Below are 15,823 nucleotides of genomic sequence, written 5' to 3' on the forward strand. Positions count from 1 at the left end.
AAACAGAGTATGCTTTTCAGTATTGGCATTTGACATTTTTGTGTTTATGTAAATTCTCATTAAATCCAGTAATGGGTTTTTTTTTTTTTCTTCCATGGAATTTTAGAGTAGAATACTGTTATTTTTAAGGTAGACTATTTTTATCATTTATGCTGGAATTTTACCATTTTTAGGGTATAATATCATTCTTACTTTGTTTTCTTTTAAACCAGCCAATGTTAGTGGGATCTGGAACTGCATCAGTAGCACCAAGTAGTGAGACTGTCACTCCAGAAGACCATAAGTAAGTATAGGTTAGCATTGCCTCGTTGTAACTCAGACGTTTGTATTAAAACTCATGCCAATTTACCATAGTCTTGTTTACTCCCTTCTCAGATTTCCTTGTCTGGATCAATTACGATAGTCACTCATGAGTCAATGTAGGAATTAAAACCTTAAGAATTCAGCCATGTTAAAGTCACAGGAATAAGGAAGGAGAAACTAGAGTAAAATAATAAGACAGACAGAGCCAACATATGCAACATAGAGGTGTGAAAATATCACACTGAAACCCATTATTTTACATAATTAGTGGGGCTCAGTTTATAAAGTGCTTTCTGTGTGAAGAAGCATGAAGACATTGTTTTAAGTGGTGGGGAATTCTTCTAATCTGAACTAATAAGAACCTGTTTTGGTCTACTTGGGCTGTCTAAAACAAGATGCTAAAATGAAGCACTTAAAAACTGTAGAAATCTGAGCTGGAGGGATGACTCAGAGGTTAAGAATGCTTGTTTTTGCAGAGGACTTGGATTTGATTCCCAGAAACCATATGGTGGCTCACAGCTATCCATACTCCAGTTGTTACGGATCTGAAGCCCTCTTCTCATTTCTGAGAGCGCTAGGCACACACGTGGTACCTACCATACGTATGCCAGCAAAACATTAATGTACATAAATAAAACCTTAAAAATTAGTTAATTAAAAAACAAGAAATTAGAAATTTATCAAAAACAATATACCCCAAATTAAATAGCTGAAAAGTAATGGAGTATTCCCTACAGTTCTGGAGCCTGAGGTCTTGTGTCAAAGAGGCCACATACTTCCTGGTACATTCATGGATGACACCATCTTACTGTGTTCTCACATGTTGGAAGAGTGAAGTAGCCCCATACATACTTCTCTAAAGTTAACACAAGCATAGATTCTATTCTCAAGTGTATATCCTCCAAGGACCCTCTTTCTAAATCCGTCAGATTGGTGATTAAGTTTCAACATAAGAATTTAGTGCTGGCAGCTGTCACACAAAAACATTTAGATCATAACATAGCCCTTACTGAAATTGATATGTGCCAGTTTCTATTCTCAGACTTAGACATAGAACTCCTTTATTCATTTATTCATCTCCAGAGGACAGGTGATGTTTCTGTGTCCATATGTCCAGATAAGGACACTGAGACACAGTGGTAGGGTTACCTGCCCACGATCAAAGCTGGCAAATAACAGGCCCAGCATTTGAACCATACATTCTCGTTTTGAAGCCCACACTCAAACTGTTTTGTCCTTTTAGAGTGTTAAAATCTAAACCAGATCTTTAGACTAGTCCCTGCAAAGAAAAAAGAAAACATACTGAAGGAAAAAGAAAGCACATTCTGGCAAGAATGGAAACAATATAGAAACAGAATTTTAGAGCCAGCCCAGGCAGATCTCCAGGATCATGCTGGAGATATGTCCACATCTTCACACGGTGTTCATATACTCTTCTTTCCTGAACCAAGCTTTGCGTAGCTTTATTAAAGATGCTTTTCATCAACAGTCATTGCGTTTCAGGAAGGACATTATATAACTTTCAAACTCCTTTCTGGAAAGGCTTGCCAAAATCCAAAAGACATTGTAGTGTTACATGAATAAGCTAGACGTGGTATTATTAGCTCTCAGGAGACTGAGGAAGAAGATGAAGCTAGATTAAACAACATAATGAAATAAGTTCTAAGCCATCCTGAGCTACACAGACGCACACATACAAAACAGTGCTCATTAGGTGCTCTGAATGCGAAAAACTAGTAGGATTTCTCATGACTCAGGCCTGAAGATGAAATGAAAATGGAATTATAAATCTGAAAAATCTAAAGTTTTAAAATGAACCCCTGCTGTTTTGATGATGATCGTCTTTGTTTGTTTGTTTGTTATGTTTTGAGACAGTTTCTCTGTGCAATGTTGGTTGTCTTGGAACTCCATGTACAACCGACTGGAGGATGGCTATCTTGATGTCTCTGCAAAAGACACTTTGCCTCACATTCAGGCAAAAGTAGTTCTGTGGGGCGAGGTCCCAGCAGGCCTCAGGTTTTAAGGGAGTTTAAGTTTATGCAGATCCTTGAAAGGGCAAAAAAGGCATGAAAATTGTTTTTTTCATGCCAGGGTAGCTGTACTAAGGTGTCTACATGTGTCAGTATCCTTGTTCTCTCAGATCTGCCAAGGAAAGGTGGTTTTCCTCCACACGCATCCAATGTTGGGGAAACATTTTGTTAGTGACGTGTGTTCTTTGCCCATAAAACAGTAGAATTATTGTATTAATAGTATGGCTTTAAGAGTTGTTAAAGCTGGCCAGAAGTGGTGGCACATGCCTTTAGAGTTTGAGGATAGTCTGGTCCACAAAGTAAGTTCCAAGACATCCAGAGCTATGCAGAGAAACCAACTTGAATAACAATAATATATCTATATAACACATATTTAAAACCCTTGTTAAAGTCAAGTGTTAGCTTGTTCCTTTTTTTTGTTTTGTTTTTGTTTTTGTTTTTCAAGGCAAGGTTTCTCTATGTAGCCCTGGCTGGCCTGGAACTCACTTTGTAGACCAGGCTGGCCTCTGCCTCCCGAGTACTGGGATTAACGCGTGTGCCACCATGCCCGGCTGTTAGCTTATTCCTAAACAGTGCTTAGAAGACTGAGGCAGGATTGCCGAAAATTTGAGGTCAGTCTGGGCTACAGAATAAGATCCTGTCCCAAGAGCAAGATTTTGATAAAAAATGCTTTAGTCTATAATGACATATACTGTAGCAAAGCTGTCCACATGTCTTGGCCTCCAGCACCCCAGATGCTCTCTGCAAGGCCTTTTCTGCATTTGTGTTGATTGCTAATTCCTTTTCCCTCAGGGCCTGTCTTCTTCAAAGAGGCCTTTTAAGGCTCAGGTTCTAGGCCCTGGAGGAGCTGGTCAGGAAAACCTGGGACAGTTCTCTGTGGCTGGTCCTTTCCTTGACTCTGTGTCCTTGAGCATCCTTTGCAGCCTGTCTTGAGCCCAGAGGTAGTCAGTGTAGGATGTAGGCCCTGAATTCTCAGAAGTACTGTTTGGTCTGCATTGGTTCTGGTATCTCCTGTTCTTCATGCTGCTGTTACGCATGTTTTAAAGAAATGTTTTATTAATAGCCTTATGTTAGGCTGGAGAGATGGCTCAGTGGTTAAGAGCCATGTCTTCCAGAGGTCCTGAGTTCAAATCCCAGCAACCACATGGTGGTTCACAACTATCTGTAATGAGATCAGATGCCCTCTTCTGGTGTGTCTGAAGACAGCTACAATGTACTTACATATAATAAATAAATCTTTTAGAAAAAAAAAAAGCCTTATTTTAACCCTTAACTAATTAGCAGTTATAATTTTAAATCTGCATTTGTCTCTAACTCTTCAATAAGTAATAATGGATGCAGTGTTGATTTTTGGTTTTTTGTTTGTTTGTTTATTCTTTCTTTTATTTTTTTTGTTTTTCTTTTTGTTTTTCCGAGACAGGGTTTCTCTGTGTAGCTCTGGCTGTCCTGGAACTCACTTTGTAGACCAGGCTGGCCTCCAACTCAGAAATCCGCCTGTCTCTGCCTTCCAAGTGCTGGAATTAAAGGTGTGCGCCACCACCACCCGGCTGTTTGTTTGTTTTTTGAGACAGGGTCTTTCTCCATAGTTTTGGCTATCCTGAAATGTCCACACTTGAATAGCTTTAAAGTCCCAGAAATCCCCCTGCTTCTCCTCTTGAGTGCTGGGATTAAAAGCATGCACTACCATGTCTGGCCTTGAATTTTATATTCTAAATATGGAGTTTGAAAAACATTGTGCTCTTAGTAAACAGAAGTGTTTACTAAGAATGTGACCTGCAAGGGGCTGGAGAGATGGTATAGAGGTTAAGAGCACTGCCTACTCTCCCAAAGGTCCTGAGTTCAATTCCCAGCAATCACATGGTGGTTCACAACCATCTATAATGGGATCGGATGCCCTCTTTGGTGTATCTGACGACAGCTATGGTGTACTCATATACATAAAATAAAATCTTTTTTTTTTTTTAATGTGTTCTACTGTAACTGTAGGGTTTTTTAAGTTTTATGTAATCTATTTATTGTGCCAGTGTTTTGTCAGCCTGTGTGTCTGGGTACTACTGGTGCCTGTAGCAATCAGAAGAGGCCTTTAGATCCTCTGGACCTGGAGTTATGGATGGTTGTAAACCACCATGTAGGTGCTGGGAACCAAATTTCTGTCCTCTGCAACATCAACAAGTACTCTTAACCACTGAACCAACTCTCCAGCCTGTACATTTTAGCTTTTCTGTATTAAATTCTCTGGTAATAAATTTTTATAGTGTGAAACTGAAATTATTAATTTTATTTTGATTATTTAATTTTATTTTAATTACATGTTTTTCTATAGTTTATTTGATAGCCCTGTCTCCAGTCTCTTCGTGTGCAATTAAATATTCTTTCCCAAAAGTACAAATTTGTTTTTAATGCAGCAGGCGCAATTCAGATTCTGCAGGACCATTTGCAGTGCCTGACCACCTTCGGCAAGATGTGGAAGAATTTGAAGCTCTTTATGACCAGCACAGCAGCGAGTATGTTGTCCGAAATAAGAAGCTCTGGGATATTAACCCCAAACAGAAATGTTCGACTCTGTATGAGTAAGTAGTTTAGTCCCTATAGCTCACTTGTGAGCCTGCATGCCAAGCTGACATCAAAGGTGTTTGATTTGTGTCTCTTGAATTTATTAAAATGCATACCATTTCACTCACAACAATGTCTGGGGAAAATGTCCAGAACTTTTGCTATGTATTTCACAAAGTTTATTGAGGGTTTTTAATTACTAAATTTGGAGTATAGACCATAACTGGATTGTCCGTTTGAGCTGCTGATACTGATACTTTGAACCAGGCTTTCAGCTATGGTTTGCGGGCTTTGAGGAAGCATTTTACCGCATAACTGAGCAGGCATTGATCTTGCAACACTCTTGACTTAGACTCTAAGAATTTCAAGTGAGGGTTCCTCTCTAATAGTCAGCCATAGTCTTGTTGTAGTCATGAATTCCAAGTACTCGAATGACAAAGAAAACTGTCACTGTTATATGTTGTCCTTGTATTGATGGGTTGTCTGCCATCTCACAATGGCAGTGACAGGTTATGTAGCTTAGGGAAGTGTTGCCTTTTTTATTAAGAAAAGAATCCCTGTGTGCTGTGGCAACTTTGGCTCTGATTGTGATAATTCAGCTAGAATGATAGAAAATCCGTAGCACTGTACCACTGCTTTTGTGTTGGTCATGAAAAAAAGAATGTGCTTTTCTTCAGTAACTTTAGATATAAGGTGCTTTAAGATTTAAAATATGAATGTTGTGATGGTTTGTATGTTTGGCCCAGGGAGTGGCACTGTTGGAAAGTGTGGTCTTGTAGGCATGGACTTTGATACCCCAGTCCTAGCTGTCTGGAAGTCGGTCTTCTGTTAGCATCCTTCAGATGAAGATGCTAACAGAACTCTCAGTTCCTCCTGCACCATGCCTGCCTGGATGCTGCCATGTTTTCACCTTGATGATAATGAACTGAACCTCTGAATCTGTAAGCCAGCCCCAATTAGATGTTGTCCTTATAAGAGTTGCCTTGGTCATGGTGTCTGTTCACAGCAGTAAAACCCTAAGACAACTGTGAACTTTAATAGTCAAATATGAGTGACGTGAATAATCTGGTGAAGAGCTCAGTAAGCTTACAAATACCTGGCTATTTTGAGCTTCACATTAAATACGTGTTATAGTACTTGATTCTTTAAGCAAAGAAATCACAGGATAAAACCTAGTGGAAATGAATGCAAAAGCTAACTTCTGAAAACACCATCATTTGCACACTGTATAATCTTTTCTTTATTTTACCTCATTCTGTCATTACTGAGAGACTAGTCAAACAGTCTTAGGTCTCACTTTATGATTCTTTCTTCTTGAATTGAAATATTGATCCATTTTCTTAAGAGAACTCTTGAGTGGCAGTTTAGAAATAGCTACAAAGTTAGACTGATTCTCTTAAAATATTCTATAACTTGCTTCAGGCTTCCATAAACCAAAGCTTATGAGGACCGCTTTCAGTAGTTCTTTAAAATTTCTACCACAGCTAGGAAGAAATTAATTGAATTTACAAGAAAAATTAGGCTGATCTATTTTTACCTTTAGCTAGAACTTTTATCTTCTTATACTACAAACAGAAGTTTTAGGAAGACATATCAAAAAATGTAGGTCTCTGTGTTTCAGAAGGAGACACATATCAGCTTGAGAATTCAGTCTCTTTTGTTGGTCAGTGTGTGGTTGAAAACAAAGACTGAACTCCCCTATGTCATAGAGAAATACCGAGATAATTACTACAAATTCGCCTTTTCTAGACTTTAAATTTTCACCTAAAAAGAGAAAACTTACCTAATTTAACTGTTCTCTTCAGTTTCTAACATTTTATGATTTTGTTTAGCCAGATTATTTCTAATATAATTTTTCCTAATACTAGTTACCAATTACTCAAGACTTACTAGTCATCTAAAACTTTGTAGATTGCAACATAGCAGAAAAGCTGAGGTGATCATTCTAGGACTTCAGTCTGAAAAATGAACCATGGGCATATACAAAATAGGTTTCCATGGAGTCCTCCTGGGATGGACCCATCCTGGGATGGTAGAGTGTAGGCTTTGAAGGCCCCTGCCTGTCCTCTCCCTAGTGCTGCCATCAGCTGCAGCTACGTCCTTTAAATCCATCTGCAAACACTGCTGATTAAGAAATGTTGCACATGTGGACAGCAGATGTTGGTAGCTCTGGTATATTAGCTTTATCAGTATTACTTTTTATACTGCCATATGTAGCATGCTCAGCTCTTAGCCTCTAGCTAAATACAGGAATATTTGTCTTGTTTACAATCTAAGACTTTGAAGAGGTCATTATGGGAGATTAGAAAGCTTTCCAAATCCACCAAAAATGGATAGCCTGTGGTCTGTTGTTCTTAGCTTCTTTTATCTCTCCTAAATGGCCATAGTAACCAATCCTAGACTATGAAACACTAAGTTATAAAAAAATCCTGTCTTGTCACTTTGGATACAATGTACACACTTCCTAAGAGTACTTTTCAGGACCCAAGAAACAGGAAGTGTGTTTTGTGTCACATTTCAAATAGTAGATTAATGTTCCTCCATAGTGGTGGATGGCACTGTGTCTTTCTTTTTGCTAGGAGCTCTTGAGTTAAATGTTGTCCTTTCTGCTCTGAAATGTGGACTGCTGCTTAATAGGACAGGAAATGTAGAGGATCTCTTGTTTTGGTTTTGTTGTTTGTTTGTTTGGTTGGTTGGTGTTTTTTTGTTTTTTGGTTTTGTTGTTGTTGTATTTATTTATTTATTTATTTATTTATTTATTTATTTATTTATTTATTTGGTTTTTCTAGACAGGGTTTCTCTGTATAGCCCTGGCTGGCGTGGAACTCACTTTGTAGACCAGGCTGGCCTCAAACTCAGAAATCTGCCTGTCTCTGNCTCCAAAGTGCTGGGATTAAAGGCGTGTGCCACAACCTCCCGGCTTTTGTTTTGTTTAAGGATCTCTTTAAAGACATTTTTTATATAAAATGTTAAACATAGAGCTGGGAATGCAGCTCAGTTGGTAAAAGTCAGCCTGGTGTGCAGGAGGACCTAGGCCCCGCCTTGAGCTCTTAGTGCAAGTGAAGTTCTGATTGTTGTAGCATTGATTTCAGTCAGCCCTGTGTTTCCCCTGGATTGTATTGTTGGGAGGATTTGATATCAGAAGTAAAATACTTGCCTTGGGAGGAAAAATCCAAAACAAGTACTTTCTTTTTGTAACCCAACGTAAATTTATTTTTCCAAGTTACTTCTCTCAGTTGTTGGAAGAGCATGGCCCCTTGGATATGAGTGACAGGATGTTTTCTGAGGAATATGAGTTCTTCCCTGAAGAAACTCGACAGATACTGGAGAAGGCAGGAGGGTTGAAGTCATTCCTCCTGGGCTGTCCTCGCTTTGTTGTGATCGACAACTGCATTGCATTGAAAAAAGTTGCCTCAAGACTCAAGAAAAAAAGAAAGAAGAAAAACATGAAAACTAAAGTTGAAGAAATTTCAAAAACAGAATATTTACGAGTTAAACTACCACTAAATCCAACTGCTAGGGAATTTCAACCAGATGTAAAATCTGAAGCAGTGTCTGAGGATGTGAAGTCCACACCAGGACCTGCTGACCCCTCAACACTGGCTGCGGAGGATCTGAAGGCCCAGCTGGACTATGATAGCTCTTCTGGGTCAGCTTCAGAGGACAGCAGACTGGAAGTGGCCTCTCCTGACTCTCCTACACCACTCTGTGAGGATGCTTCTCCTTCCCCCACACCAGCTCCTGAAGAAGCCAAACCAACATACTGGGCTCAATCACACTTGGTCACAGGATTCTGCACATACCTTCCTTTTCAAGGATTTGGCATCACCCAGTCGAGACCAGCGTACATTAACATGGTACCGAGCCTGTCCCAGTTCACTAGCATTTACACACCTTTGGCCAACATTTCTTCTGAGTATCCAATGCAAAGATCCATGCCAGTGGTGCCATCTTTTATAGCCAGCAACAGAGCAGATGAAAATGCCGCTGCATACTTTCAGAGTCATAATCTGAATACTGAGCATGACTCTGGAGACCACATTGCCTCTGAAACACAGATCCTGGAGGATACTTTGGGAGTGTGTGTTGGGTCCCAGAGCAGCGCAGCTGATGCTGATCCAGCTCTGAGTGAGCCTGAGGGAAGCAGCGGACACAGTGGGAGCTCTGGCAGCCTGTGGGAAGCTTCTCTAGAAAACGTCAGTGGGACAACAGATGCTCCACCTGCTCCATCGGTTGCCATACAGGTAGTCCCAAAGAGAAAAGTATATTTTAAAAACTTACTTTTCTTTTGTGAGTGTGTGTATGATGTGTGTGCTGATGAAGGTACACACGTGCACATCACACATGCAGACCTTACAGGACAGCTTTAAGCCATTCATTCCCTCCTACTGTGCTTTTACTGAGACAACTCGATGGCCTGAAAAAGGTGTTGGCACAAAAGTTAAATTTGCCTTTTCACTGCCATTATTTTTGCTAAAAGAAGTAGTTGGCTTCATAGTGGTTGTAAATACGTCTCCACCTGTAAATACAAACCCCTCTGAAAGCATCACAAGTGTTTGTGTTGTCAGGAAGACATTTGGATGAGGTGTGTCCCCTACCACAGTCTATACTGATAAGAGCCCAGGCATCATTCCTATGATTAATAAACAAAAGAGTATGAAGAGTGTTATGGCTACTTTATAGGGAGGTACACACACTCCCAACCACGGTGGCTTCATCACATTGGCTGATACAGCATTCACAGCCCCTGGTCTGAGCTGATTGCCCCATAGAACACTGGACACGCTGCCCACTCCCCAGAAAATAAAGAGTCTGTGAGAGTGGAGCTCAGTGGGAAAACACTTACTTAGCATGTACAAAGCTCTGGATTTCAGGTAAGTCACTGACTAAGTAATGGGGACATAAGGTAAAGGGGGAGAGTTTGGGCTAGGCATGCATGCACATCCAAGTTCTGTGGAACCACGGGAGAAATAAATGTTGTAAGATAGATAACCAGATGGAGAAAAATGAGTAGTTTATGTAAGTATTTTCCTAATAAGCATGCAAATACATCAAGGTTCTCTGTAGTTGTCCTTTTGGTATGAGTTCATGAAAGTCCTTATTCAATTTTACTCCCCTTAAGTTTTCTGCTTTCTAGCAAACTTTGGGGAAAAAAAAAAAGACTAGTATGAAATGTAAAAAAATGTTAAAATGTGAAAAAGCAAAAAATGTTAAGCACTAGTATTAATTTTGGTTATATTCTAAACAGTATTTTCTGAATAAAATTTTTATATAAAAAGTAATTAAATAAGGCCGGGCGTGGTGGCACACGCCTTTAATCCCAGCACTTGGAAGGCAGAGGCAGGTAGATTTCTGAGTTCGAGGCCAGCCTGGTCTACAGAGTGAGTTCCAGGACAGCCAGGGCTACACAGAGAAACAGTGTCTCAAAAAACCAAAAACAACAACAACAACAACAACAAACAAAAAAAACAGTAAGTAAATAAAATGTGCTTTGAAAAATTGTGGGCATGTTTTAAACTATTACGCAGTGGGCCTCTTTAATGTTACTGTGGTTGATTGAGTTTTAAGCTGTTGTTTTACTCCATAGGTGTCTAGGAGCATGGTACATCAGGAAGTCAACACTGAGCCGTATGAACCATTTGAAACACAGCAGGTGAGTCAAAGAGCATTACATTGTTTGTATGCAGCAATTTAGTTGCCATATATTTGAATTGGACCCAACTAGTCTCAAAATGGAATAAGCTTTAGACTATAGACTACAACATAAACCTTTTTTTGTTGAAATTTGAGGAGGCAGTTAATTCAACGGATACTGGCTTTGTTTTAACTTACATGGTGATCATATATTAATTTATAAATAAGATTATTTATATGAATGACATCAGAAGATAAAAAGACCTGAGCCACTTTAAGAAAGGTTCAGTTACAAAGTTTGTTAATACACTATAAAGGTTATTTAACCAGCTCTGTAGTTTCAAAATGGTACTAGAAAAACTTCAAGTACCCTTTTCCTCAAAAATGCTCATAAAATAGGAGTGCCTATGTCTCAGCATGTTCTTTGACAGTAAAAGTCTTATCTTGTTTAAAGATAAAACATTACCACTAGTATTTATTATTATTCTGGAACTATTAAGTAATAAAATTTAGGAACGAGAAAGAAAAGGAGGAGGTATAAGTATCATTATTTACAGAAATTAAGGCCAGATTAATTGAAAGGCAATTACATAGAAGATAAATATTTTCCATATACTAAGATGAACTATTAAGAGATAATATTCCATTCTTAGTGGCAAAAATTGATAATAAGATAGCTAAACTGCTATTGAGAGCCTTGGTTGGATAGTATGATAATGAAAAGATTAATTTTTTCCCCTAGTTTTGTTTCTTCAGAACAGCCTTACTACACTTGTGAATCTAAACAGAGTTTAATAGTTCTCTATTGTAATACAGCGAAGTACCTCAAAATCTGTTGACTTAAAATAGAAAAAAAAAAAATTTTGCTCTGTCAGTTCCTCTTGGTCAGAAACCTAGGGGCATGTTAGGAATTCAGGTTTTGGGAGAATAAATATTCTTATCACAGGTAGATTTTATAAATCCATAAGAAAAAAAAAGAATTGATGTCACTATACACTATACAAGCTACAATAAAAGAAGTGTTGGTGGTTTTAGATATTAATAAATGAGTTCCACATGCATGGTAGCATGCACATGTAGCTTTCTGGGGAATGCAGTATGGAGTTACCTGTGCTCAAATAGGCATGTGAAGACCAGGAAACAGATACTTAAATATTTACTTTGTTTATATTTGTAACAGCCCAAAAGTAGATACAATTTCAGCACCCAGCACCTGTGACTGAGATGTGTTGTGGCCATGCTTTGTAATGCTGTGCTGTTCTTTAACACTGAAGCAGCTGTAGTACACACAAGTATGTGGCCCATGCTGTCTGAACAAGACCTTCATAGTTACCATAAATTATATTAAAGAGCCATTAAGTTGTTTTCAGTGCACCCTACTAGAAATTATAAGAACGAAATTGAAAATCATCTACATTTGTCTCATCTATGCTAAGTTATTGTTTTCTTGAGACCAGGTCTTACTGTGTACACTTGGCTGGCCTAGAGCTCAGTATGTAGACCAGGCTGGCCTCAGATTCACAGAGATCCACTTGCCTCTGCCTCCTTAGTGCTAGGATTTAAGGTATACACCACCATACCCAGCCTCTGGTAATATTTGAAGGTACAACCTTACTTGAACATTTACATATAGTTATATGGTATCTTTTAAAAGATGGGAGTCTTGTTTTAATGCATCTGAAATTTGCACTCTTCTGTTTGTACCTGTTAGAGAACTATATCATGTTTGCATTTCTTTACAATAGTAGGTGAAAAATTCTTTGATGTCTGAATTGTTGAACACCTAGACTGTGTCTGCTATGCAGACAGTGCTGTAGTGTGCAGTTCTGTTTAACACTGCACACACTGAGTGGATGGGCTCTTATCAGGTTCTTACCCGCACTTAGCTCTAAATCAGACAGACTCTATTGTTTAATACGTCATTGTCCAAAACTTTACTCAGCCTTGGACATAGTCACAAATGCTGTTTGAAAGTAGTTCTTAGTTTCCAGGCTTTGAGAACAGTCAAGGTAGTTGGTAACTTTTCAACTATTGAGATTTGAATTTGAATCTTAGGACTACAGTTTTCTCCCAGGACTTTGAGAAGTTGCTTCACATCTCTCACCCTTGGTTTTCTGACCTATAAAAGGCAAAAATTACATATTTCTTATGAAAATGTAATGAAGTTTAAATATAATATCTTAAAGGTCCCATTTAATGTCTCAGCTATCTCTGTTGTTGACTTGGGATGTAGAAGTTGTCTATAATACCATATTTGCTGTGATTCTTTTGCCAAATTGAGAATGAAAACAGGTAACTGAAGTGTTTACCGTCGAGCCTTGCTTGTGTGTCATAGTAGGTTTGACAGTTATACATGGTCTACATCTAGAGTCTAAAGCCTCAGTCTGGACAGACATAAGCTGAGTCTCCTGCCAGAGCACTGTGCTGTCACTGTGCTGTGGTCACTCACAGTGCTTTGATAAGTTGCATAATTTCAGTTACTTGATTGATTCCCTGCCTTTTTAGTTGCAAAGTGCTTAGGTCCTAGGGGGAGGGGGGGTGGCAAAGAAGTTGCTTAAGATGCCCCAGGTTTTTGCCTGTGGGGCTGCTTTCTGGAGTATGACTGCCACAGAAGTGCATTCTCTGAACCTGGAGGTTTCCCGTACCCTACAGTACTTTCTTCAGACATACCATGTGATTCAACAGTTCTAGCAAAATGAGAGCTTTTGAAAAAGCCTTCCATAAAGTGACATTTATTTGTCAACATTTCATAGAATAATGTCACATCTTTTTCTGATTGTTTTGATTTTAAGATAATCCATGGTAGATAACAGAAAGCAGTTCATTAGGTAATAATTTAATTTGTTTTTTTAAATTACCAACAACTTGGTTGACATTTGGTAATGTCAACACTAATCTGTTGAACTTGTCTTTAAAATATATGTATATACAACCTTTAAAACCTAACAATAGTCCCTAACGTTAATTATAGAAATTAACATTCAAAGTAAACTTTGATCTGACAGTATGCTTCTAAGAAACAAACTCTCAGAACTAATTAATGTATAGATTGAAAGTTAAATCACAAGCTAACTCTGGGGTCACGAGAAGGAGCGGTGGTCCTGCTCCTCAGTCTGCAGCAGTCGGGAGAGCAGACCCTTCGTCTGACCTGGGTGGGCAGCACAATGGAGCTGGCTCCGCCCCTTGCTGACTGCAGCATTCCTTGAGCTAACCAGAGCCATGCTGGAGAGTTTGACCTGGTGGTGTGGGTGTGGGAGAGCTACCACCCAGGCCCAATCCAGAGCTTTCAGTTGACTCACCTCAACATCTACCCCATGTATGAAATGCTGGAGTAAATGAAACAGCCAGTCATGCAGATCAAAGCTGCAGGATCTCCACAACACAGTGCAGCAACAGGGACTCTGAGAAGAGCCCTGGTGATAGTGTAATGGAAGTCAGAGGCCTTGAAGCAGACCAGTGACTCATTGTAATGAAAATTTGCAAGTAAAGCTGTTTGTATAAGAGGGTACACTGTGACACCCTGCAATTTCCAGGGTAACCCTTCCAGGAGATCATTTTCTTTTTTCTTTTGCGGGAGAAGGTTGCAATGGTAGAGGGTGGGTACAAAAGGACAGGAAGATGAGTGGGATGGGGGTGCATGAGGTGAAATTCACAAATCAATAAAAAGTTAAAAGAAAGTTTTATTACAAATTTCAGTAGTAAAATAATAGTGTTAGAAAAAAAAAGAGCTGGTTCTGCTGAACAGTACTTTGTAGAGGTTTTAATTTCTGGATTATTACGTTTCCCATATAAATTTTCCTTTTCCTGTTACCCTCCTTTGAGACGGTTTGAATCAGATGCTAAATTTTCAGTAGTTGTTAATTGATGCTTTTGTGGTTTACTCTTAGGGGGACCTTTCCCAGAAGGAAAGGGAGTGCCGCCTCCTCAGAGGGCAGCTGAAGGTGGCTCGTGAGAACTGCGAGCAGATAGCACTCAGGAGCTCACAAGAGGCCAGGGACCTGGAGGAAAAGCTGCAGAGGCACACAGAGGAAAACAAGGTAAACCTCCCTGAGACATTGATGGCATGCGGTGAGTGCGAGTGCTTGTCATCCTCCATCAACTGAGCTGCACCAGTGGCCACACAAGAACTCCTTCTCAGGAGCCTCTGTCACTTTCTCTGCAGCATACCCAAGTGGCAGTGCTTCTTGTAGTGATGTAGAACTTTACCAACTGCTTTGAGAAAAGGACTATAAATCTGGGATTTAATTTATCTTTAATGCCCTTGTCTGGTTAACTGAAACTGTTCTGTGTTTGTCTGCATTGTGAGCCACTGTCAGAGGAGAGGTCACAAGTGTGAGCCACCCTGGGTTCTATTCCAGTAGTTCTGTTTACAACTCTTCTGACAGAGCAGTTAGGTTGCTTAATATCACTGAACTTTAGTTTGCTTATCTGGAAGACTTGGGGTAAAACTCTGTGGTAAAGAAGCGAGGGTTAATAACTAATTGGCTTTGCTACTATCCTTCTTCTTCATGAATAACTCATGGAGCCTGTGCTGTATTCAAGTCTCTGGAGTATCTGGTTTGAATTCTATTAGTTGACACTGACCATCAGTTATATATAGTGAAGTGGTACCAGTTGGAAAAAAAAAAAAAAAAGGTGGCTTTAGTGGCGAGGAGATTATAGGTGTGAGAAAATGATGTTCCTTTTCATAAAGGGAATGGAGAGACCCATTTAAGAAGGAAAAAACCGGTTTGAGAAGTCTGAATTAACATCTGGAACAATTCATTAAGTAGTAGGAAATGAGCTTAATGTGACCTTAATTAGGAAACTCGCTTATTGGAATTGGAGTATACCTGGGAGAAAGGAGAAAGAGTAAGTGTGGCCACGCCCAGGGCCTGTTCAGAGATCGGACCAGGGGCTCTCCTCAGCTGCCTTGTCTGGGAAAGATACCAGCAAAAGAAAAAATTAAAGCCTGCTTAGCATATGATACATGGAATACAAACTTGGATAAACTACTTGAGAGATATAATAAAGTAAAATAATGATACAAATATAGTATTGCCTCATGAAGACTTGAACAGTAATCCATATGGCCTCTTGAGTGGCAGGCAGATTCAGGCACATAGTACTTCACATAGTCATTTGGTGAGTGAAGTTTGTGATAGAGACCTCTCCAGCTTCACACACTGGTGGTCATACTTAGTACTTTATTTACATAGCCCATCAAGCCTGATGTTTGTACAGATGTTCTCTTCCTTGGAGATAGAGCGTACCCAAGAGGAAGACTTGACAGAGCAGCGGCTCTGACTGATGTTCTCTATCTA

General features: G+C 39.4%; 1 protein-coding gene across 7 annotated transcripts in view; it reads left to right on the forward strand.

Moving 5' to 3' along the window:
* Ttc3 (tetratricopeptide repeat domain 3) overlaps window positions 1-15,823 on the forward strand; it is a 102,728-nt gene that overhangs the window by 67,802 nt on the left and 19,103 nt on the right. For all 7 annotated transcript variants that reach the window (XM_021209535.2, XM_029544405.1, XM_029544407.1 and 4 more), the window contains 5 exons: window positions 213-283; window positions 4,739-4,903; window positions 8,110-9,130; window positions 10,474-10,539; window positions 14,408-14,557. In XM_021209535.2, the coding sequence (XP_021065194.1) occupies window positions 213-283; window positions 4,739-4,903; window positions 8,110-9,130; window positions 10,474-10,539; window positions 14,408-14,557 (1,473 nt within the window). The remainder of the gene's footprint in view (window positions 1-212; window positions 284-4,738; window positions 4,904-8,109; window positions 9,131-10,473; window positions 10,540-14,407; window positions 14,558-15,823) is intronic.

Source organism: Mus pahari, chromosome 12 (genome assembly GCF_900095145.1).
Source record: "Mus pahari chromosome 12, PAHARI_EIJ_v1.1, whole genome shotgun sequence".
Classification (NCBI taxonomy): Eukaryota; Metazoa; Chordata; class Mammalia; order Rodentia; family Muridae; genus Mus; species Mus pahari.